Raw genomic sequence first — 25,492 nt, forward strand, 5'->3', positions numbered from 1 at the left:
CTGGCCGACCCCGACTAGGAGAAGTTATGTGTATGGAACCAGGACGAACGACGAGTCCCGAAATGCTGCTGCGCTGGTAGTTGTGAGCGACATTTTTGTTGTTAAGCCACACCGGGGCCCCAGTCTGAGGGGACGAATGCAGTCCACCATCCTGGGTGGTGCACACTGGCCCTGGGGGTTGCGGCGGATGAGAGCCGGCCAGGACTTGCCACCCATACGCTGTCGGGTTTTTACAACCATAGGGTTGATGTGACCTACCGAATCTAAAGCCTATTCCCTACGCCTACGACAAGAAAGGGGAAAAGCCGTATGAGTTACCGGACAACGGACCTTTCGTGGCCGTCACCGGTGAAGGATTCAGGCCCGAGATTAGCTTGTGCTGCAAATGTGAAAGAAAGTGCCTTCGGGGGGGAACACAGCCTAGCGCCTGCGTCCGCATTTTCCCTTCCCGGGGGGCCGCACGAGGGGCCCTTTTGGGAGGCTGGGGCCGGGGCCGGGGATGGCGGTACAATCCCGAAAGTCTGCCGAACGAGTGCCGATGCAACGCCGCTCTCTCTGTGGTGCATCGCGAATAACTCTCTTCCGGTGTTCTAAATGTACAAAACAAAAGAATAAATCGAGCCAAATTATATCAAAACAAGTGCAACCGGGGTCTGCTGGTGTTGGTGTGCTGGTTGCACACATACATAGACTGAACAGTTGGTGTGCTGCTCGGGAAAATCTTTCCGAAATTTTCCGGCCACACAAAAGCGTCGGGCGAATGGCATCCTTCTGCTGCTGCACAGATTCATCCGTTTTGGGGCGCCTCGGATGGGGTTGCATCCGCCGTCGGCCAACGTGTGGCTGTGTGCCTGTGTGAGTGAGTTACATCGGCAAGGACGAATTAATGTGAGTAAACACTCGTAAACATGCCGCCGCACACACTCGCTGGATGCAACGCTCTGTAATGCGCTTGTGTTTAGCGAAAGCATTGCGAGCGGTTAATCGATTAATCGATAAAATGGACCATTCTTTTCGAAGCGTGTATTATTTTTGGGCGCATTAGGATGAAAAAATATTATGAAAAGGGAATCGTTTGTGCCTTTGAGCAACGGTTGCTGATACTATTAGGTCGATTGCCTTTTAAGGACTAGAATGAAATGGGAAAATTATATTAATGTGTCTCTTCGTTTCGATCATCTCATCCGACAGATTCCGTCCTCTGAATGCCACGTGTCGATAGATTGAGCCTTGATTGGGCGCCGATGGAAGGAAGACTCCGAACGATGGCACTCGTCGTGACGTGCATGATCTCACGGCCGTAGTCCCCGTTACCATTTTCCCATCCCGGTCAACGGCGGCAAACTGTGGTCAGCGCGACCTAAAGCGCGATCGGACGAGTAAATCGACAACAACCACCAACCCCCCCCAAAAAGGAACCCGATGTATTGAATGACGACAGCAACCGTCGCAGCGCAGCAGAGTGAGAACTTGGGACGGTATCCCTGCAGCAGCAGCAGTAGTGGTGGCAGCGGCAACAGCGGCTACGCCACAACCACGGCCACCGGCACACCCAGCACGCAGCGGTTCACAATGAACGACACTCAACAGCAGCAGCCGCAGCCGTTGCATACGATCGACCACAGCCCGCAACACCAGCAGCAACAGCAGAACACGAACGGTACCGGCAACAGCAGCAGCAGCGGTGGTCTCAGCATAGCGGCCAACCTAGCCCTGCACGGTGGCGCCCCCTCCAACGGAAGCAACAGCAACGGCCCCGGCAACAGCAACATCAACCACGGGAGCAGCAAACACCGCAGCGGCTCGCTGAACGAGGGCAAAATGGAACACCACCATCTGCGGGAGCAGCACCATCAGTCCCAACAGCAACAGCAGTCGTCCTCCCAGCAGCAACAGCACCACCATCAACAGTTACAGCAACAGCATGCGCTACACAGCCGGCTCCGCGGCGTGTCGCCGACACCGTCCGAACAGCAGTACGCCCTCAAGTGGAACGACTTCCAGTCGTCGATCCTGTCGTCCTTCCGGCATTTGCGCGACGAGGAAGACTTTGTCGACGTGACGATTGCCTGCGAATCGCGATCGTTCACGGCACACAAGGTAAGGCTCTCTCCGCACCAAAATGGCCGACTCACAAATGGGACATTTCCGGAGTTCCGGTTTGATGAATTAAATCGGAATTAGCAAAGCGCGGCACCCTCTTCTTGCCGGGGGGTCCCATAAATCCCATTAATCTCCCAATGTCCCTTTTTCTCTGGCCGTTTTTGTAGGTTGTGCTGAGCGCCTGCAGTCCGTACTTTCGCAAGCTGCTGAAGGCGAACCCCTGCGAGCACCCGATTGTCATCCTGCGTGACGTGCGCTCGGAGGACATAGAGAATTTGCTTCGGTAAGTAGCTTCCCAAAACTTCCAACCGTGGGGGGTGTTATGTAGTAGTGTTTACCGAAAGGGCCCTGACAGGCCACCCGACGACCCGACTGACGATGCTAATTAATCCACGCTATGCGTCCCTCTCAACAGATTTATGTACAACGGTGAGGTACACATCGGACAGGATCAGTTAAGCGATTTCCTCAAAACGGCCCAGCTGCTGCAGGTGCGCGGCCTGGCCGATGGTACGACCGGCGGCAACCCGACCGGTGGCCGCACGTCGGCCAACTCGTCCATGCTGAACTCCTCATTATCGACACCTGCCGTGCAGGAGCTGAAGGCATCACCGGTAATAGAGGCCTAATGCGCCCGTCCGCCCCGTAGCTAATCTCGCTCTGTCTCGCTTTCAGACGTCCACCTCGTTACCGTGGGAGCTGCCGGACGATACGAATCCGGCACCGCCGCCCCAGAAGCGCACCAAGAGCTCGGAGCTGTACCGCAAGCAGCACGGTCTCAGCCCCGACGATCCGATCCCGCTCGATCTGCTGCCGATCGGGCAGCACCCGCTGACCCGGGAGCGCGACCGTTCGAAGGACAAGAGCAAGGACCACCACCAGCACCGGGGCTCGTCAGAGCACGACCTGCACCACCATCACCACCACCACCACCAGCAGCAGCAGCAGCAGCAGCGCGAACGGGACCGAAGTCTGGAGCTCCGCGAGTCCCTGCTCGGGCAGGCGCTCGAAGGTGGACCGACCCTGACGGTCCCGTCGGTAAGTGGCGAAGGATGGCGCGCGGCCCTTCGGCGTGATGTCCCAACCGAAACTGTTCTTCTCTACTCCAACCAAAAGAAACATCCCGATCTGCTCTCGCTACAGACCGTGGCCAGCGGGGAGGATTCGAACAGCAGCGACACGGCCGCCTCCGACCACGGTGATGACATCGAGGGTCTGAACGGCAACGTGGAACACACGCGGCCCTCGTTCCCGTTCCTCGGCCTGCAGGGCATCCCCGGTCTGATACCGGGCCCGTCCGGCATGCATGGCGACAATTTCGGTGAGTCCCACAGCCGGTGCCTTTACTTTTCCACTCTCTCTTACATACATTACGAACCCGATTCGGTTTTGTTTTTTCGAACGTGGGCGCCTCACCTAGGCGAGGGCGCCCTCTAACTCGATCTTTAGTTTGGTTGCCATCGAATGAGTATACTACTTTGTTGTCCCCCAAAAAAACCGTAATTCTATTAATACTACTACCAATACGCTCCAACTACCCACATTTACCACTCTTATTTATTCCGTTTTGTTGAAGTTTTGAGCCAAATTCAACTAATTCCAACGATTAGTTCTAGTTTGCAAGCTTTGTTTGCTTAGAAAAACGAAAACGAAACGAAACCATCCGGTGGTTCCCTCCCGATTGTGTCACGTATTCAGTGTTTTGTCGTGTGTTTTTACATCTCTCCTGGTACTTAGTAGCTGTCGGTTTTGTTGTTTGATTTGTTTGGTTTTTAGTAACTTCCGGTGTAGCTTCCCGGTGTGTTGTTCGGTTTGTAGCTCCGAATCCGACGAATTGGCACCTTTTTGCCCCTTTTTATGTGCAACTTTCTTATTGTATTTTGTTTTACTCGTAACCTTTCTTTTATAGTTTGGATAGTTTTGTTTTAGTAACTTTTTCTGTTTTAGACATTACCCACCAATTGGTCGTATTTTTGCAGGTTTTACATTATTGTTTGTGTTTCGTTTTCTCTCTGTCTCTGCGCTCGGTAGTAGCATCGCTCGAAAGAGTTTGTTCTTTGACCAGTTTCAGCACGACGGGCAATCGTTCGATGCTTGTCCTCTCTTCCAGCCGGTACTTTGAGCTTGTAACTGTTACGTGTAACAATCAGTGTCTTATGATGGGCAACTTCGGCACTGTAGGTACTTCCGGCAACGGGTGGCAATCACCGGAAGGGCACTTACTGTATGGTGTATGGCCCTTAATACTTCATAAACCGGCGACAACCTGGCGAGAGCCGGTGATATCGCCGGCGAACCTCTCCCCATATCGGTTATATTTATTCCACCGTAAAGCTTTTACAACATCCCAACACCGGTGGCCGCCTCCTGTCATCGGGTACGCTTTCGCCCAATTTAACGGCGGACCCCGGCCAGTCTCTGCGGTGTCGAGGCAAAGTTATTGTAAATCGAGCAATTTTCGAACCATTCGAGCTGCGCAGGATGAGCGCGCCCGGAGATATCGGTGGATCGGTGGACCGGAAGTGACCGAAAAACTGGTCCCAGACACACACCTACACACGGGTCTGGTATGTACTTTTCCCACGTGAGTGCGTCCGCTTGCTCTCCTGTTTGTGTCCTTCGAGTTGAAGGAAACTTCAGATTGGGACATTCCGTTTTTTTCTCTCTGTTGCTACCGCCTCTTCCGACCGACGGTCGGTTGCGGTTCCGAAGGCGCCAGAGAGCAAAAACAAACAAACACACCGACACACACGGGGACCCCGGGAGGACACAAGCACGCACAGGACGGACAGGATGTGTTTAGCATTGGATCCCTTTTTTGCGCTCCTTTTTTTCCTTCCGCCCGAGCGCCGGACAATGGCGAGCTAAGGGGAGGGTAGGGTCAGACCGTGGCCGGCCGAAACCGAAGACAGCTGCTACTGACGGAGGGCGGGACGGGGAGTGCGCGGGGGGCCAGAGTTCATAAGAGATTCTAAAGAAAGCGAGATAAGAAAAACACATTCAATCGAAAATGGCTCTCCAGGAAAAAACGTCCGCCTCCCGGCGCGGCCCCTCTGGCTCCGGCCACTCCTGTGCCGAGGGCCGGTCTTTTCCGGCCTTCGCATCTTCAATCCTTTCCGGCGGTGGTGGAGGCTTCGGAAAACTAAATCTTCGGTGGTCCTGTCGCCGCCAACGGCAGTGCAAAAAAGATCGGAAATCTTTCCCTCTTTTCACTCTCTCTGTCTCGCTCGCTCACACGCGGACCCCAGGTCGGAAAAATCCTCGAGGAAAGTGGCCCCCAGCGTGGGGGTGGTGTTGAAAACCATTGTTGGTACTGATGTTAATGTGGTTGTTTCGTTTTTCCTGCTTGTTACGCGCGCCTTGCGTTGCGTCACGGACGGCCCGACAGAGACAGGGGAGCGGTATGTGCTGCTGTTGTGGTGGTAGTTGTTGTTTTCCCTTTCGCAACCCTCTTCCACCCGGCGGGTTGGGGGTGTGAGTGGCCAGTGTCCGCTGGAAATCGGAATGATGAAACCCTTTTCCGTTCCGTTCCGTTTTTTTGTTCGTTTGGCGGCTCGGACACCAGCTGTCGTCGTCGGTGGCCCCTCGGACACGCGGGCGCAAAAGGGGTGGAAAATCTTCACATAAAATTAAATGTATGTTGTTTATGTAACACCCGCGCGAGTCCCCTCCAGTTCTTTCGTCCTACGCACTCGCAGGGCCTGCGGGGCCTTTTTCCTTTTGAATTTTCTCCCCAGCATCAGTATCTCCTCGGCAGCACTCGCGAGAGAGCCGAAAGGATGGACATGACTTTGTGCATGTGTATGAGTGGGTCCATCAGGGGGTAGGCCGGAAGTGGCCCGATGAAAGCAATGCGGAGCAAAATAACTTCAGCCACACGCGGCGTATCCGAAAGGGTATGATGCGAAATTCATTCCGATTTACTATTCATGTCCAGTACGGCACACATACACATCCACAGACAAGGACACGCTGGCTGGACACTAACCATGGACCGTGCCGGGGTGTACAGTGTGGACACATTAAGCGGGGTCCGGCGGTATTGTTGAACGTCGTCGTTATCGTCAGCCGTCGGCGTCCCTTGGGCGCGGAGACAGACAGGCGGAGTGGGTGGTGGCCAAAGGAGCCGGAGGTCACCGATCTTTAAAATATTAAGAAAAGCGCACCCGCGACCGATGATGAGAACGGCCGACAAGACCGCCATTTCCATTCAATATTCACTAAACGAATCCTTTGGTGGATTTTTCGTCCTCTCTCTGTGGTGTCCATGGAAAACGGCTCCACACACTCCAAGGGGACCGGGCCGGTCCACTTCAAGTACAAGTGAAAGTAAAATGCTTATTAAAACCCTTATCAACCCTGGGCCCGCTCGGACCGCTGGCTCGCCACCCGATTGGTTCTCCCTTGCTCCCTGCTCGGCTCGTTCTAATCGAAATGTTTTGCCTAAAAATTGAGTTAACAAAAAACCAACCCGACGCCCTGAAACCAACCCCGTGGGGGGACCGTTTTCCACCTCCCCATTTTCCACGGCGACCAACCAACGCGACAAAAAAAGGAAAATCACATTTCTTTCGCACGCTGAAAAAACCCGGGACCGGAAAAATCGCTAGGACGCAGACCGGAAGGGCGGCAGCAGCGGTCGCAAATTAAGTTCGGCGCCTAATGAGGGGATTATATGCGGCATTTTGCGGCTCTCCGCACTTCGCCCGGTTGTGGTCACTGAGGGGCGCGGGACGGGACGAATTGACCCGGCGGGTACTTAGTTTTCCCTCTTCCGCCGAGGCCGGGCGCGACCTTCTTGAGAGGTAGATTAAGCAAATTTGATAAATGTGTGCCGGGAAAACGAGGGACCATAGAGAAAGAGAGAGAGCTGGCGAGGAGGGAATACGTTTGTTTTGGGTGCCGTCGGAAAAGCGACGGAAAATTAAACCACTCAAACCGTCGCTGGGAAAGAGCGTCCCTTTCCGCGGGAACCTCTTACGGGGAGAGACCCCACATTAATATTCCTTTCCACGCGGCGTCTCGAGTTACGAGTCTCGTGTGCCGCTCGCTGGTTCGCCGGTCACGGACGTGTGTTTACCCCGCCTGACCGGGTATGCAAATGTATGTGTTTGTGTCCGTCAGGCAAGAAATCTCTGATTTTCCGACTGATCAAAGTTGGCGCGAAGAATGGCGCGCCTCCGCCATTTTGTTGCCACCGCCACCGACGGTGTTTGTTGGTCAGTCAACGAGCACGGCACGTAAAAAGATATTTTGCATTAAAATGAAAATATATTTATGTATCGCCGCCGCCGCAAACACGCAACTCAATATCCTTCTCTGTGCCATTCATCCTCCGTGACCGGGCCAAAGCCGAGTTCAAAAAGGAGTTCGCCCAACAAACAACAAATGAAGAGCTAACAAATGCTCACGACCCACCACCCACCGCCGGGTGGAGGCGCTGTCCGCTTCGGACATCCTTCATCATCCTTCATCGCCCGCACACACCCACATGCACATGCACATGCTAAACCAACAAACAAATGGCGCCGGCGACCGATTCGGCCAAACAAATACAGTTTTGAATTTTTCATCCGTGTGTTTGTGTCCGTTTCTTGCGTTTCCGGGTTTTTGGAGCTGCCCCGGGGTTTGCCAGCTTTCTTGTTCCAATTTGGCCCCATCTCGAAAGTGGGCAACGGCGCGCGGAGGACGTTTGGAATTTTCTTTGGCTCGGCCTGCTTGGTTCGAAAGGATATTCACCATCGGTAGTGTCCGATTTCCGTCCATCGTGCTGGGGGGTTGCTTTGATTGCGAAACCAGACAGGACTGTTTGATTGTTAGCCACAACACCCGATTGAAGGGCCGATTGCCGGCGTTCATTTAAAATAACGGCAGAAAGAATGTAAGAGGAAAAATGTATTAGGTGTAGCAATTAATTCGTGCCGTTTTTATTCAACATCTGTGACCTAATACAACAATCGATCTTATGACTATCTTAACGAAAGTAGTGTCCGTCTTTAGCTACTACTTTCTCCCATCTTTTAGGTAGTTCCTCGATTCCGTGTCGATTGAACTTCTTATCAGCGACCCAAGTTGAGACCCATTTTTCAGTACTTTCATAGGAAGTCAACCGCTGTGCTGCCAAATCGTTACTCATCTAACGGAACAACTACTAGTCCGAAAGAGCAACATCAAAGCTATCAAACGCATATTTCATTAAAAAAATATTTGTTATATTTAGTGAATAATGCCATCTATTGTCCAAGCGCACGAATTAATTGCTATACCTAATATGATTTAAAGTAAATAAAATAAATAAAGCAATAAAAGGAAAAAGGACTCTTGACAAGTTGGAAAACAATAAATACAATCAGGGAGAGCCAAAATGCAATGGCCGCGCACGAAAGGGCTATAAAACACACACAACTCACGGATTCACATATCCTTCAAAAAAAAAAATTGGAAGGATGTGCCAGAGGTGGACTCTCTTTCATCATCGCCCGAGCCTGCCAACTGGGCCTCTGTGCCCGGTTTCTTGTGTGTTATCCTTTTTCGTCTCGGTCCGGGTCGGCTGCTGCTGGTCAGTTACCACCTCCCGACACCTTTCTCAAGCCGGTTCTTGCCCCACACCCCCCAGGAAAAAGGACTCGCGCCTGATCTCTCACAGTCGTCTTCGCAGCGGACTCGGGCCAAATCGTCGTCGTCGTCGTCGTCGGTTCGTTATCTTCGGTTCTTTGTCCGAGCCGCGCAATTGCGTCCATCTGTGTGTACTTTCGGTTTTTGGCAAACCCCCCGGCTCTGTGTGTGTGCGCGCCAAGGACCTTTGTGCCAACCGAGTTCCCATTTCTCTTCTCGAGGCATTGCGAGGCAAGAGTAAGTGCGCAAGACACACAAACCGTGAAGTGGCAGGGCTGGGAACGTCGGATGGAGGGCAGGAAGGAAGGTGCACCGGGTCGAATCCTTTCGACCGTCCGACCGACCGACCGAAGAAAGTGCCCCGCTCGCCCCCTCGCTCGGGCGGGCTGTGGGCAGTTTTTCATTCTTCGATTCCTGGCATCGCCCGCCATCAATTCGGTCGGTCGGTTGGTGGTTGTGGGCTGTCTGACCGAACGCACCCGAGCCCGAGAAGGAGTTGGCCGGCCGCTGCCTCTGCTCCACATGTCCACTTATCGATCTGTGCTCACACATCCTTCACCCCGCTGCTAGTGCCCATCGGCTTCGCTTTGGTCATCGTTTATCGTCGTTTTTGTGCGCAGAGCTCCCGCTGTCCAAGAAGAAGAAAAGCAAGAAGATGGCGGCAAGGATCTCTCGTGCGTAAGCATAACCCAGAGGCCCTCCCCAACACATGCGGAGCTGACCTGAACCTCCCGCCGCACTAGCTGCCTACTAGTGTGGGTGTGTTTGAAAAGGAATATCCGAGTGTCCGATTTATTTGTGTCCGGCCGGCCGGGCTTCTTCAGTGGCATTTTAAGGACGACGAGCCAGCCACTGTTGTTGTTGTTGTCGTGTGGAGAGTTCCTCGGCGCTTCCGGCGGGTTTTTCTCGGCCGCGCCAACCAGACCGAGCTCAGCGACTGTTTGTGTGTGAAAAATGGACAAAAGTATTCGAAAAGGACACGGAGGGGAGAGAGGCAAAACAATCCGTTCCGCCGCAGGTCCTGCGCGATTCGATCCCGGCCCTAAGGTGATCATTTAACAGTACAAAAAAAAAACGCCGCCGACGAAAGAAACTCGATTTTCTTTCTCCAGGAGAATGGCCACAACTGGCCGTGAGTGGGGGTGGGTGGTGGGCAGTTGATGGCACCCTCCATGCTTTGGCCTACCCCCTCCAACTGCGATTTGAATATCACATATCAAAAGGTCCAAAGGCAAAGGGAAGGTCCTCTTCGCTCTCGTCGGCTGTTTATTTTATATCGCCCGGCACCACCGACAGGGCGGCCTAGGGCCACTTTCACCACCACCACCACCAGCACTGGTTTGTTTGTGTTGGTAATGGACAGTCTCGGGGGTGCAGGGCGCAGGAAGGAACCCCTGTACTGTGTGTGACCCCGTGGTGCGATACTCGAGACTCGAGACCGGAAGGAGGTAGATTATGCAAACGATTTTTCAATCTTGGCAACGACGACAGGACGACCACCACCCGGGCAGTGGGGTGGTGGGGTGGTGGCCCCGTCTCGGACATGCTCGCTCCTTCAACATTGTGTGTGCAACGAAAGGCGGTCAAGGCGGCGGGATGGGGGCATCCTCCTGCATCACATTTTATTCCACGACCAAAACTTTAAGGCGCCATGGCTTTTAACAACTTTTTTACGGCCCCGAACTCGGCGGTGATCCGCCATTTTTTTTTTCCCCGGTTTCGGTCAGAAGATTGTCACTTTCACGCCGGCCAACCGCTGGCCGAGACTAGCGTAATAAATGAAAGGTTATATAAAATCGCGCAAACAGAGCGGATGGGTTGAGAACGGAAAAACTGCAGCATTTTCCTTCCACAGCCAGGGCCACGGCCGAGTGTAACCTTCGTGTCCCCGTGCGAAGGCGTGCCTTGTTTGCACGCGCCGGTTACGTGATCCGCCCGGAACTGCATTGCAATGCGATTATCTTCGCAGCCTACGCAGGTTGTGTCCGGTGGTTACCTAACCTAGAGCCGTCTCCGTTTTCCCGAAGGGCCAGGGTTTTCCGGGGACCAATGCAGATCGATGATGCACCCCACCTTGCGGTGCGGGGTCGTCCCCCGTTGCACAACGCATCACAATGGTTAATGTTTGGCCTTCGGCCCCCTCGTAAGCACCGTGGGCGTTTGCAATGCGTCTGCGTGCCATGCGCCCCGTTAGGGGATCCTTTTCTATTTAATCATTTAAGGTTTGAACAGTTTTTATACATTTATTTTAAATCGTTTCTTCAAAATCATTTGTTCTAAAACAATATGTTTGGGAATCATTTGAGTTTTAATGGTTGACAGTTCATAATGGACTACCTCGTGCTGATCTTTGCTTGCTCCTCTAATATTCGGTTCTCGGAGCATTGTGGAGCCATGTGTTATGATCACTTTTACACAACTGGACCATTACTTCACCGTGTATCACGAATCAATGTCTGAAAAATTCCAATCCACAGACAAAATACGGGAAACTCTGTTGATGGATGTCAAAGTTACATTTTGACGCTTCAAACATCGATCGTTAGCGCTGTTCGAATCCAAAAATAACGAGGACAGAGCCCATGTTGTGGACCTATTTAGCCTGTACACCGGACACAGGACATTGTACCGATTTCGGGTGTGTCGCACGAATCCTAGTAATTCGCAAACATAAAATGGCCCGTCACCCCCCCATCCAACATAAGCCACCTACTAACGCCATCCGCGCCCGCGGCCACCGCGCGCTTACAATGAAATTAGTACAGAATAATTTGAAATCGGACCCGCTTTCCATTAGTGTCAATTATTATTTGCGCTGCCTCGGGGCCAGGCCGCCGCCATTATCACCTCCCGATAATGTTGACTAATGCCACCGTCGCTGCCGACGCCTCCGTCGCCGTCACGGGGTCGGGTCGGGGATCCTCATCATCGGCTAAACACTGACCACACTGAATGGCCACACCGAACAGGAGCATAGTTCCGCCGGGTGGTGATCTATTTTAACACCACTTTCACCGGGTAAACCCCCGGAACTCCGGGCACGGTCCGGGTACGTGGGCCGTGGTAATGTTAATTCAAATTTCTAAGTAATACACCGGCGCCCAGGCGACGCCAGCGACCCCATCAGCCGATATGCATCGGGATTCAATCCCAATCCATTCACCGCACCAAGGCAGGTGAAAGGGGCGATTGGACACATCCGTTCAGAGGAGGGACACAGGAGCGGGATGAGATGATGGCGTTGAAAGTGCAGCCATCGATGAAAATGTATGCTCGGTGCAGCGCCTCTAGAGGCGCGTGAATCAGGGTACTTTTGATACAAAACGGATCCTTCAGGGGCGATAATGGCCATTTGGAAGTGGGGCCCGCCTCAGGTCCAGGTGTGTTTGAGAGCAAGGCGCTTATTTATTAGAGCTTATTAATTTCGAAACATGGCTTATAGAGCCAGTCACAGCGATCCGATTGCACTGATTGGGTTTCTGTTTTTTAGCGAAGTTTGGCGTGCGAATAACAATGTTTTTTTTAAAGGGGGGGGACTGTGGAACTGTCGAAGATTCTTCGCTTTTTCTTTATCGCTTTAGAGAGACACTCCTCATGACTGTAGTTTTACCATCAATTCGACAGTACGGAGAACCTTTGCGTATAATAATGGAGGGTTCAAAGCATACCCTTAACGCTGCGCTCTTCCAAATGTTGCTCTCTGAACCTTCTAACTAACATTCAACAACGCTAAAAGAGCAATGCCAAAACAAGATTTACCCACATTTATTATTTAAGAGTTCAAATGATAAACTTTGTTTAGCTAGTCAATGGAGTAACTGGAACAATCAACTACAAGCCAAAAGAATTCATTGTCTATTGCGTGTCTGATAAAATATAATTTTCTCTTTGTTATTATATTAGCATAAGAATCGACATTAAGCTCCAACTAAAACTTAAGACACACAAGTTGATACAAGACTGTTATGATTCACGGACGAGCCTCAAATAGAATTCTCGACAGCGAGCAAATGGATCCTGGTTCCAGGTCCTTGGTTTCTCACTTGCGACGGCCCAAATCATATTTTTCAATCATCTAATTTATGTTCCAACATGTTCCACGTGGTCCACCCTTTGACACAAAGTGAATCACTGGTCTGTGCAATTTTGTTTTAAAATGGCGCCGAAAATGCAACAGATCCAACCTCCGGCCGATGCTCCTCTCGGGTGCCCGCTTCCCCCGGGGCCTCGTTCGCACACAACATTAGCGCACATTAGTGTTTGTGCCGGGTCGGGTTTGTTATTTGTCCGTCCGATAATCCTTCAAAACCCCGCGGTGTCCCGAGCATTAATGAGAGGAGGCGGCTAATGAGTGTTTGGCCACCACCGACCAGAGTGTGACGCAAAATGGCCGGATGATTATCAGGCAGGCATCATGTCACCAAACCAGTCACCCAGTGCCACCCCACCCCGACACACAAGGACACCACCGTGAGCGTGTTAGCATTACTATTTAGAACTGTTTGGACTGTGTCATTATTGATACGGACACTGGTGGAAACTCGGCTCCCCGGAACGCTCCCCGATATTATTCATACTGCCACCGCCCCGGGTGGGGGTAGTGGGAGGAACCCGGCACGGTGGCACATTTTAATATCATTTTCCATTGCCCCGTCACCAGCAACCCCGACGGCACAGATCGAAAGTCAATCCTTGGCACGCGGACTGTGACGGGCGCGCCACGGTTTGGCGACAGGAGGATGCGCAGCGCTGGTGGGCAATTATGTTATGTCATGATTTGTGCCACACCACCCACCGGACCATCATCGCCATCATCATCATCATCATCATCGGCTGGGAGATGTTTATTGCGCCCCGGGTTTTCCCGGTCGGGCGGTCGGAGGAAGCACTGTGTATGTAGGGCCGGAAACATAAAACTACCCCCCAACGGGCAAACCCAGTGGGGTCCCCTGGCCATCCTGGGCCCTCCCCACGGTAGCGAATGAGGCTGCTGCTGGCGACGAGCGGCAAAATAGCCGCAGCCGCCTCCGCCGCCGGGCGAGCGACGACCACTTCATTTGTATTAATTTTCCATTTAATGATATTTGATATGGTGTAATGGCGGCGGCTGACGGCACTTTTTTACTGTCCCATGCGTGTCTGTGTGCGTACGCGGGTGTGTTTATGTGTGTGCTAATTTCGCAGGCCATAAACCTTTCCTAAGGCTCCGAAAACCAATATTCCCGGGCCCTGGCTCAGACCCCCCCCGGTCCATCTCGGTAGGTGGTTTGTGGCACTTTTCCCCCTTGACCCGCCGGAACCTACCACAGCCCCGGTCCAGGATCTAATCTGTGGGTTACTAGTCCGGAGGAGCGGGCTTCCCGGCTGAAGCGCATTCTCTCTCCGGTCCGGAGTTCTGTGCAACATTCGTTAGACAACTGTCCCTGTTGAGTTCGACTTGGGGAGTGGGGCAAAATGCATTGGAATTCTTTTATTGTGTCCGGTGGCCGAAGGACACCACCCACTCTGTGGACTTACGGCCCCAAATCTCGGGCCGAGCCCAAAGTTTTCCTCCCAAAGCCAGCCAGCTTGTGGGCCGCAAGAATTGACAAGAAATGGAGCAAGTAAATAGTGTTCATTAGCACTCGGCCGCCCTGCCTGCCACCGGCCTCTCGGCCTCTGGGAAGTGTTGGTGAGGACAGGATCTTCAGCTTCACCGTTAACGTTCTTCTACGGCTCGATTTCGGGGAGCCAAAAGTTTCCGGTTCGTCGAGACCAGCCTTCAAAACTGATAAGCGCCGCTTGGGATGCTTGGCCACCCACCCACCCCCACTACCCACCCAGGAAATGGACCACTCCGGAAGCTGTGGAATAAATTTCAAATTTTAACTGAAGTTTCAACTGGTGACATGCTAAATAATGGACGGACGTGTACTGCGCGGCCTTGTGGCGGTTGGATGCTCCACCGCTCCCTGCCAACCCTTCCGGACCGCAAGCCGTTTTTCTTGGGCCGTTCCCGCCAGAAACCCGCCCGTTTTTGTGTGGGCCACCAGAACTGCACCAGGACATCTTCATAGAGTGTGGTGTGTCCAGTGGATTCCACCCCAGCGCTATATCGGCTCCGGGGGATCCTGCTCGTCGAAACTTACTCAACCTCAACTCAAACACTCGACCCCGGGCCGGGCCCCGAGCTCGTAATTAAACAATCCTTGATAGATGTAGAGTATCGCCTATTTGCATACACATCTCTTCTTACATTATAATTATATTTTCGGACAAGCGAACGAGCGCAGGACCTCCAGCCGCCCGCCATCCCGGGTCAAGTTTTCATTAAAACTAACCCCACCGCCCCCACATCCATTCGGAGGGGGGATCCATTACACCCGGGGGTCCCTGCCCGGTCGGCGGGTCGGCTTTATGGCTCCGTCGGTCGTCCGTCCGTCCGTCTGCCCGTCCGCTTGTTGTTTAGATAAGGTCATTTTTCTACATCTACACTGCAAAGTGCTGCTCCTGGACCATTACCACCCGAGCCAATGCCAGGGCCAGGAGCGTTGGAACTTTGGACCGCATCGAACCCGGAGAACCCGGAGCGCTAGCTACTTCATCTTGGGCCACAACAAATCTGATAAGCAGATGGCCGGTTGGTGGGGTTTAAAAGGTCCGGCATCTGCACCCGAAACCCGGCGGCCATTACCACCCCCCCCGAACGGGGCGAGGAGCATTTAGCCCCGCTGTGTATGGGTGTAGCGCTGAAACACCATCTTAGCACATCGGGTTGGGTTTTATTTATGAGTTGCTGCTCACCATTACTGTTGCTGTTGGTCCTTAACTCGCCCCGGCCATCAGCACTCCACTAGCGTCACCCCCGGAACCCACTGGTCCCCGCCAGAGGAGGCGCACCTCTCCGGAACGGAAAAGATGCGCTCCCGAAGAACCCAAACTCCAAGAAGCTCTCGTTGCTCCGTGATGGCCACGGCGAGGGGGCCGCGGGGGGCCAGCGGGACGGTGGCAAGATAAAGTATGAGAAATATGTTTCCATTTTGTGTGTGCGCGGTCGTGTGTCGTGTCCCGGCAACGACCATACCACAGAGATGAACCCCTTTTGGAAAGAAACCCCCGGCGTCCGGTGGTGTGTCAGGTGCGTTGAGGCTTGAGAGAGGGAGCGAGAGGGAGAGAGACAGTTCTAAGGGCGCGGGGTGACATGAGGTCTGTCCAATGTTGCATGAAAACCCGGCGGGGCGGCCAGCCGATGGAGATGGAAATATGGCTTACATTATTATTAGATTGAGAGGAAAAAGGATTAATTTTCCTTTTTACTTTCGGGTTTGACCTTTTTGCACCCCGCCAGCCCGGCCGCCAGCTCGGCCAGGTCGGTGTCTTCTTAGAATACTGAAAACTTCCCACCCGGCGTCCCCGAGACGAATAGGTCCTTAGACGTGTGCCCATGGCGGTGGCCCAATCTATTAGAGACGGGGCAACCGTATACATCCTCCGCCGTCGACATGTCCTGCCGCCGTCGGCAAACACGACCGACCCCACCGGACCGCGGCTCTCTGTGGCTTCCCCATCGATCGATCCTTTTCCGATTCCCCACCAACGGCTCTCCAAGCAAATGTATCGGCAAAGCCTGTTTCGTCCTGAGTAAATTTAATATACGTTAATCTATCTTCATCTTGACCTCTCCGGCGGCCTCCTTCTTACGCCAAAGGGAGAGGCACGCTGATGGGGTGGCTGCCGGACCCGGGTGCGGGGAGGGTCCTTTTGAGCTAACGGAGCGGCAGCAGCAGTAACTCGAAACTATTTATTTCTCCACAAAGAACTAATTCCTTCCCGGGAACGGGCCAGGGTCGGCCGGCCTCTACTTTACATCTTCAATATTTGCATACCGTAAGAAAACTTTTCACTGACCACCACCCCCCGTCCACCGGCCGCTACTCGGCCGCCCTCTCAACGGTGGGGCCCTTTACGGAATCTCATCTGGCGTGTGCGCGCGGCCAGGGATCGACCAGTGAGCGCAGCCGGAACTAGGAAAAACCAAGACGCTTTCCATTGTTGACCGAGTTGAAATTAATTAAACCAATCATGCCCCAGCCACCCGTCAGACTCCGATGGTCTAAATAGTGTGCGGCGAGGGTGGCAACTATCTTGCCCGACCGTAACTCGCTCCTCATGAAGCGGGTGCCCGTTGTTAAGCAAATGTTTACGGAACGGATCCACCCCGTCGAACGTAATGGATCGAAATTTATATCAACCGATTCCGGGGCAGGCGTATTGTTTCTGTTCGCCTGGAAATTTCAGCAACAAATGGGGCGCGCGCATTAATTGTGGCCGATTGTGGGTTCTTTTTTCTGGTTACGTAGTTCAATGTACCGCGCAATGTTCCTAATGGAGTCACCTTTCTTGGATGAGCTAAAGAAGCATTTGATGCTACCAGAAATGCGTTCCATTCCTTTCAAAGGGCTTCGTAAGTTTCAAGTTCAAGGACTTGACTTTACGCCAAAGATTAACAACCAATTAATGATGTATCTGTAGCTCGGTGTACTATGCGGCAATTACAGCGGCCTAAGAAGTGGCGGGTTGATTCGTCATAACGCTCATGCCATGACCAGCCCACCGGAGCTTAGCGAGGCTTATAAAAATGAGTTTCTGAGATTCTCCTGCTCGGCCAGTTATATGAAAATGATATTGGATTTATTGAAACCTTCAACCTAATGTCCTTGCACCGTGGGTAATTTCAAACAGTGTGCGACCTCGTTCGGGGCCACTTACACAAGAAGCACCGAAAAAATGGGCGCCATTGAAGCACGAAAGTATCGAAAGCCCACCGAAAGAGGGGCGAGATGCCCGATCCCGAAATGAAGATACATCGAGCCGGGCAAGCAAAAGTGGTGAACGGTTCGTTTTGATTCGTACATTCCCACATACGGTTAGTCGGCCCGGCTTCGGGTGGTTTATGCGTTATTCCGATTTTTGGTGCCCATCGTGGTCGGGCATTGCGTGACGGGGCAATATGCGGAATTAGCAGAACCGAAAGGCAGGGCAGGGCAGGGTTAGGTTTAAATCCGGGGCACCGGTTCTAAAGAAACATGAAAGGAACGATATCCTTCCACCGAAGAAGCGGGGAACCCGAGACCCCGACGATGCCCATAAGTGAGGCTACTTATAAGAAAGATCAATGGTTCCTTGTGCCCTTGCGCCGGACGTTGATCACTCGTATCCTGCTCCCCCGGACCCCACACTCACGCAGCCACTACGCCATTAACGGCAACGATCCCCGGAGTCCTGCCAGACAGATAAAAATAAATAAAGGGATGCGCTGGGGTTATTTTTTACGGTTCCCCCGGTCGAAAGATTTAACTGATCCGAGTTTTCACCGGTTCGCCTCAGCAATTTATGTTGCGCCAACATATTTGACTGCGAGCGGGGGCAGAAGGGGAACGTCTTTGAGGTCCGGGAGAAACTCTATTTGCTTTTACTTACTTCGGGAGACCCCACCGGCCGGGGCCCAGGGAGAAGCCATTCCTTGGCCCCCCCAGTCCTTGGTCGGTGCGGGAAAACCAAAGACTTTGATGAGTGATGCGGTCCGGCGTATATGTGTGTGCGTTGGGACTTACCCGAAGAAGGTCCGGTCAGTTTGAAGGGAACGAGAGAGAGGGCGGCTGAGACCTCAAGAACACCGAAGAACTCATCGAAAAATGAGAAGAAGTTGGGTAGTTCTTTTGCCACACCGAATAACTCGTGCACGGGACTGCCAAACCCCCCCCCGGAGGAGAAAAGGACCGGACTCTCGGTGAAGGGCTCATGTGAAATCGTAAATATTTCAAAGTTTCGCCCAAGCACACCACCGCCACCCCCCCGTACTCCCATGTGGGGCGGACAACGAGTTCCCTGGAACGGATCCCTGGGGGAGATTCCTTACATCTACCGCAGACGACGCAGTACGGGAAGGATCGGTGCAGGATTTGAAGGCACTAACCGCCCATCAAACTTCCTCGAACCGACGGCCTCCCACACCCGGTGGTCAGCAGTGACCGCTCTCGAAGGAGGCTGCAGGATCTTCAAGAAAAAGACCCGATGAAGCGGGGGGGGAATTCGCTTTAATTATGAACCATTGGCTAAACTGACGTCGTCTTTATAACGGTGCCCCCGGTGTCCCGGGTTCGGTCATTTACTTATCCCTTCCAGTGCAGGGCGGTTCCCTTAACAATCTGTCAAGCGGCCACCGGGTGGCCTGGGAGGGGGGTGTTGGCTGATGTGTATGTGTATGTGTTTGCTGCGCATACGAGTATCCGGTCCCCGGTTTCTTTATCTTTCGCCCGCCCAAATTAGTAATTTATAATTCAAACTTCAGCTCCAGCCAGCTCCGTCCGCAGGGATTTCCATAGTTGAAAGTTCGCTCAATCTGGGACGATTTATCAGCGGCCCAGCGGGCCTCCGCCACCGCCACACCTTCCTTCTCTCGTCCGCATGATGATGATGAACCGGCCCGGCCAAAGACGTCCGAAATCTCGGAGCCCGAGACAATTTTCTTCTAATTAATTATTCACCCGAAAAGGAAAACTATCCACCTCCGCCCCACCCCACCGTATGCCGTATGTGGGTGTGCGGGCGGGCGGTAGTGAGGGGGGTCACTCCGAATTGGTCAGATTTGTGTGAGAAATATGATAAACTTACGACGCCGACGAAGACGATCCCCTGCTCCGGCTTCCGGCGGAACCCTTCCTCTCCTGGGGCACTCCGGGGGAAGTTTTTCCGGTGAACCCCCCGGGAGGGGGGTTGCTAGAGTCCGGCACAGTAGTAACACATCCCCGGCTCCGCTCGGACCTCTGGTCATCTTTGCGGCCGATGGCGATGCGCCCATCTTTCATTTAATCTTCAAACATTCATCTGGACTTCCCATCCTAGGGAGAGGTGGTCACTTTTGGGGGGGTGGGTCACCCTTTTAAGATGAAAATCTTGGCACCCCCTCCTGACCGTCTCTCTACGCTACACCACCCGCCTGGGGACCCCACGATTCCTCGTGGGGGACTTTCGGGTTTTTGAGGGTTTCGGAAAACTTTCGCCTTTCTTGCTACTTTCGATGAGACGGGACCGGGGACCCTCATGTGGCACGCGAGAGGAACTGCGGAACTGCCTTTTCCGATTTCTTGGAACACTTCGGGACAGGGTGGGCCGTAAAACTGACTGGAAACTAAAAATTGTGCAGAACTAAATGAAAGAAAAACCGCCACCGGTGATAAGAACTTGTGCCCCGGGGGGGGTGGTGGCAAGTTTTCCACCGCAAATCCCGGGAGCCGTGGGTGGACCCCGAGTCCTCCCCGCCCCCCCTCGTTTGTTCTAAGACCCCCTTGGGCCGGGTAAGGTCCGGTGTTTTCCCGGCCTAAGATTGTATGGCCACTGGGGTGGGTCCTTTGTTTGTTGTTTGCTGAGTTTGAGGTGGGTTAGGGGTGGCATCCGGGGGACGAATGCGGGCTACCGGGGAGTGACCACCGATGGGCTAAATAAGTTCCAACTCGCCTTCGATAGTGAATCGGAATTTCTGTTTGAATATTTGATTCACTGCTCCGGCGGGACCGACCGCTAAGGAGAGGGTTGTTTAACGGAAAGGTTGCCTTTTCAATTGACCACTCATCTGGGTAGACTTCCTTCCGACCGGTTTGCTGTACTGTTGTTGTTGTTTTTTATGTGTCCCTAAAATGAATTGAATTTCCCGTTTTTAGTTTATAGTTTTTCGTATAACGAAGCATAAAACAAGTTGCTGTCACGTAATCTCTCCGCAATGATCCGCACGGGGTCGGGAGGATGTCGACCGTCCGAAAGGAGTGTAGAACCGGTTAACGAACGTTTTCCGCAAAACACACGATTGGACCATCGTTTCCTCGACAAACACGACGTCCGTCCGACTTTCCCGCTCCTTCGGACCACCGGACCAGATCCTGGTCGGCAATAAATCAATATGCGGACGCAACCCACCCACAACCCGGCCCCGGGATCGTGGGCGCATGAAAGTATTGCAACATAAGAAGCATAAAAAAAACGTGGACGAATGAATCCCACGTCGGCGGGCCCTAAAACCGGAAGAGCTGCTCGCACACACATGAGCAATAGGACGATGGTCAGCAGCACCGGTGCCGCTGCTGGACCCCTCCCCACCGGATGGGGGATGAATATCGAATCGATACGCGGCCGGCTGGCCCCGAGCTCCCCGGTTATGTGCTTATTATTCGTAAGCATTTACCCCGCCGTTGTTATGCGCCAACAGGGCGCGTCACCCGTCGCGTGAGAACTAACGAGGGGACCAGGCTGGGGCCCCAGCGAGCGAGAGCGAGAGAGAGAGAGAAAGAGCGATCCTTGTTTGGGTGGGTGGATGCCCTTCAACTACCGGGCGCCCGTCGCCATTACTTGCTCTTCAGATGCTCCGTCTTCGGACAACTCCTGTCGGCCGTTGGGCGGGCGGTGTTGGTACTCCTTCCGCTCGTTACGCACCTAGAAAGGATGTAGACATCGTTTGCGCCTTTCTTAGCTCGAGCTGGCGCGTAAACAGCCCATGGACGTAACGAGCCCCACCGAGGCGTGTGTGCCAATCAACCGCCAGCCAGCCAGCCAGGCAGAGAGAAGTCCTGGCACTGAGAGGTGCTGACAGGAGGCCGCACAACACGCATTGTTTCACGTTCGAATCCGATCCACGCGTGTTTCGGGTGGAAGTCGGATTATTATGAAGCTACTGATAAGCGCAACACTTCTCACGATTACATCCCTTCTTCTGATGATTTCGTAAGAAGAGCAATAGAAACGATGAAAATTTGGATGCATCTTCTGTTGCCATGGCTTTTTTAGATGTTAAAAGCTTTAATCAAAATTAATCGATTACAAATTCTCGTCATTCCGACAGATATATTCTACAAAATCTTAGATCAGAAGATGTAGAAGCCCTGTGCTTATCATCTGACAGGCATATCTCGGCTTGTTGTGAACCAATTTCCGAACCTAAGCATGCTTTGTTGGTAGAACTCAACTCCTTTTGTTGAGATGTTGAGCTTTTCTCCTTGAAGCATATTTAATCAACATTAGGTCTAGGGATGCATTTTATCTATGAAATTGGCAAGTTAGTAACTTGAGGACTGCAGAAAGTTCTGCATGACTAAGTGACACCTTTTGGCAATGTAAACGACGAATTTGGAGTTGTCTGAATGTTGACCATTGTTCTGTTGATTTGTTTCGTTCTCTCGAGTGTGCTGCTTGGACTTCCGATGGGAGGACGTTTTTTACCACAAGAATCCGCAGAATGAGCCGCTTGACGGTTCTCTAATAATTGCTGTATTCGTGAGCGCCCAAAACCCGGGCCCCATATGTTGCGTACGCACCGCATAAAGCCTGGCCTTTGTTTGTAAGGATTTTCTGAGGTCAGAAGCTGCGAAAGCAACCGGACTTGGCCACCGAACGCGGCCGCTGACCAATTGCGCTTCTCGTCCTTCCTTTTCGCACCTCAGCAGACTGCGATGGCGTCGCTGGCTCTGAAAGGCGATAAAGCAAACTCGCGCGGGTTGATTGAAAAGTGTCTGACCTTCCCCCGGATGGTGATGAAAATGAAAATTCCATACGTGAACGAATCTGCTCATCGCGGCTCATCCGAAAATTTTCCCAACGCTTTCCTTTAAGAAGGGATTAGAGCGAAAGGTGACCACTCATTACGCAAGAGAAACGCGAACCCAAAATGGCCTCTTCCATTTCCGTTCCAATAACTCCAGCACAGGCACAACAACAACAACGCCCTGAGCCCTGGGCGGCGGACATATTGACAGACTCCTTGCGGATCCGAATCCTTGGGGACGGATCTCTCCTGGACCGAGTCAATGGGTTGGAAAAACCTCCCTCCCCACCACCACACCGGGCTTCGGTCGTTTGCGGAAAAATCAACGCAATGACGATTGATGTCGTCCCCGGCAGGCGGGGGAGTGGGTGAAAGTAATGACAGTTCGGATGGCAGCTACATCGCCATTTCCCAGCGGAGGGCACCGCCGGTAGCGAACGGACCTTCGCAGAGCACAACAATGGTGCGCACGACGGACAGGAGAACGAGTCCTTGTCCGTGTTTTCGCCGTGGTCAGTCACCGTACGTGTGTGTCTGTGTGTGTTTAAGTGAAAAAATACTTGTCTTCCCACCTTTTCTCTGCGATCGAGAGAGAAAGGGAGATAGAGAATAGAGAGAGGAAGTCCGACCGAAGTCCAGTGTCCGATGTGGGTGCAAATATATTTCCATTGCTTCGTCTTCTTTTTCCCCCGGGGGTGGTGCTCACCAGCCCCAACCCGGACCACCCACCGATTTTTCTCCTTCCTTTCGCCTCTCGCTCTTTCTCTCTCGCGAGGAAGGGTGAAAGAGAGCGAGCGAGCCGAAGACATGTGAAGCGCACTGGTGAAGGTCGCGGCTGGCCCGGTACTCCTTCGGTACCGAATGCTGCTCTCGGTACTCCGGTGGGGCCCGTAAGATGGATAATGTAAACCACCACCACCACCCACCGTGGGGGTGGTGACAGGCCCCCCCGCAACGGAGTCCGTTTTTGCGCTCCGGTTTATTGTTTCTCCTTTCGCTCGGCCCGGGTTTCTTATTTCCACGCCACGCCGTGGCTCGGTGGCGGAACGAAAGGTGGGGCCGGGTGCGTACCACCATCGTATGTACACCCAGCCCCACCGGCGGGGGGTGGTGGCCAGGAGGGGCATGCGAAAGTAAATCGGGGTGAAACTGCGTGTATGTGGCCCGGGACGGGACCAGCGACCTGGAGTGAGATGGATGTGTCCGGCCCGCACACTCAGCTGCCATCACCCACCCACCCGCCGGGGGGGAGGGGGGGGGGGGGGTGGCAGCTGCCTATCCATCCCGACCGGCCGGCCGGACGGCAGGCGGCCCTTTATATCATCCTTCGTCTTATCATCGGACATGAGCACAATTACTTTCAGTCGTTTCTTGCCATTATCCTTAAACTTTCGATCCCTTTTTTGCTACGTGCCACCCCGCACAGCCCCTCCCCCACCGGCTGGGGGTGGTAACATCTGAGACGGAGATATATGGCAACTTTGCGTATATACGGGCCTCCGGTCCGACGTGTGGGTGTGTTGGTGTGCTGTGAAGATGGGACTGCTGTGCGCTCCTGCTGCTGCTGCTGCTGCGGTCAGGACGGCAGGCAGGCGGCAGCAGGGTCGAGATACCCGAGACCACCACCGCCCCCTCCCCGCCGGGAGGGTTTGTGTTTGCTAGGCGGCCAGGCGGGGGCCGGCGGAGTGTTAAGACGTACGCGTATCCTCGGGTTGATTGGATTGGACCGGAGCACGTCGTCTTCGGAGGTGTCGTCGTCGTCGGGGTCGGGACGAGGGGGAGAGACTGACCAGGACGCAGAGGGTGTAATTTCGATTTTTCACTTGCTTTCCTTCACCACCCCCACCGCGCGCATGTGTGTGTGTGTGTGTGAAGGATGTGCCCGAGGATCTTTCGTTGCGAGAGAGAGTGCCAGCTGTGTGCCACCGCCGCCTCCTCCACACATGGTGCTGAAAGTGCCTCCCTCGATGGTCCAGCGAATGTCCGGCTCGAAGGATTACGTCTTGGTGCAGCACCACCCCCCTGCCCACCCACCTGAACACCCACCACCCGCACGATAAAAGGATATTACGCAATCGAAAAAGAAAAGAACTTTTCGCAACAGTGGACGGGGAAGGGAGTAGATGGATAGATATGAATAGATAGTCCATCGTGTCCGTTCGTCCGTCCGCCGGTGGGTATGTGTGTGTTCGATACTGAAAATTTTGCACCCGAGCCCCACCCCCGGGGGCCACTACCCGCCCCGGTCAAAGGGGAACTTGCCGGACTCGTCAAGGGCCCCGGATCGTGCGCATCTTGCGAAGGTCCTTTCTTCGGTGCCTCTTTTTTCGGTTCGGTTAGTCCTGGAATGAGAGAGCGAGAGAGATAGCGGGAGGGGAAACTTAAAATTGATCACGACCCGGAAGTGGGTGGTGGACCAGGGGGGCCACAAGGAACTAGGAGAAGAACCCATTTTGCAGAGCATTGTTACTGCTGCTGCTGCTACTGCTCTGTGGTGCCCAAGAAGAAGATATTCATGTCCCTTTTTCGGTGCAATTGTTTGCTCTTACGCGGCACACCCTTGTGTGTCCTTGTATCGGTGTGTACGCAAAGGACAACTGACCAACAGCAGCAGTGCCCGATATTACGATTTATGGATCCCCGTATTCCGGTTGTCTTGTTGTCCTTTTCCTTGCACACAGACTCACATACGAATCGGAGTGGGAACCGGGAGGGGGTCACACACGCTATTCATTTGATCGGTTTGTTATTTGATTTTTCCTTTATTAGTTTGTGCTCTCGTCGCGTCCGTCGACCGATTATTCTTCACTTGGCTGTTGGGGGGGGGGGTCCTTCACAAGACCGGGTCTGGTTCGGGTTTTTCCAGGATTCCTGGGCACACCTGAAAACCCCGCACCGGGCGGAAACGAATCTCCCTCTACGGAGTGTGGCGTCCCAAGGTGACCATAATCAATTTGATTTGAAATTCGCCAACTCGCTCGCCGGAAGCCCAAGGCCTACTCTGTGGTGGTGATTAAAAGATGCTCCGAAGAAGGGCCTTCCGCATCGCAGCACTCGGCGCCCTTCTTCGGGAGCCCACAGCACCAATCACGGTGAACTTCGATTGATATTTCCATTATTAAAACGACAAGCTGCTGCCCAGCACAGCCCGGCGGCACTCTGTGGTGTCCTCCGGCGGCGCTGTCCCAAGACGCACGCAATGTG

The 25,492-nt window shown here is 53.4% G+C and overlaps 1 protein-coding gene across 1 annotated transcript in view; it reads left to right on the forward strand.

Moving 5' to 3' along the window:
- Positions 1-1,431: 1,431 nt before the first annotated feature.
- LOC131212544 (uncharacterized) overlaps positions 1,432-25,492 on the forward strand; it is a 55,095-nt gene continuing 31,034 nt past the window's right edge. The window contains exons 1-5 of the mRNA XM_058206446.1: positions 1,432-2,100; positions 2,271-2,386; positions 2,519-2,717; positions 2,779-3,141; positions 3,220-3,424. Of these exons, the coding sequence (XP_058062429.1) occupies positions 1,432-2,100; positions 2,271-2,386; positions 2,519-2,717; positions 2,779-3,141; positions 3,220-3,424 (1,552 nt within the window). The remainder of the gene's footprint in view (positions 2,101-2,270; positions 2,387-2,518; positions 2,718-2,778; positions 3,142-3,219; positions 3,425-25,492) is intronic.

The sequence above is a fragment of the Anopheles bellator genome, chromosome 2 (genome assembly GCF_943735745.2).
Source record: "Anopheles bellator chromosome 2, idAnoBellAS_SP24_06.2, whole genome shotgun sequence".
In the NCBI taxonomy this organism is placed as follows: domain Eukaryota; kingdom Metazoa; phylum Arthropoda; class Insecta; order Diptera; family Culicidae; genus Anopheles; species Anopheles bellator.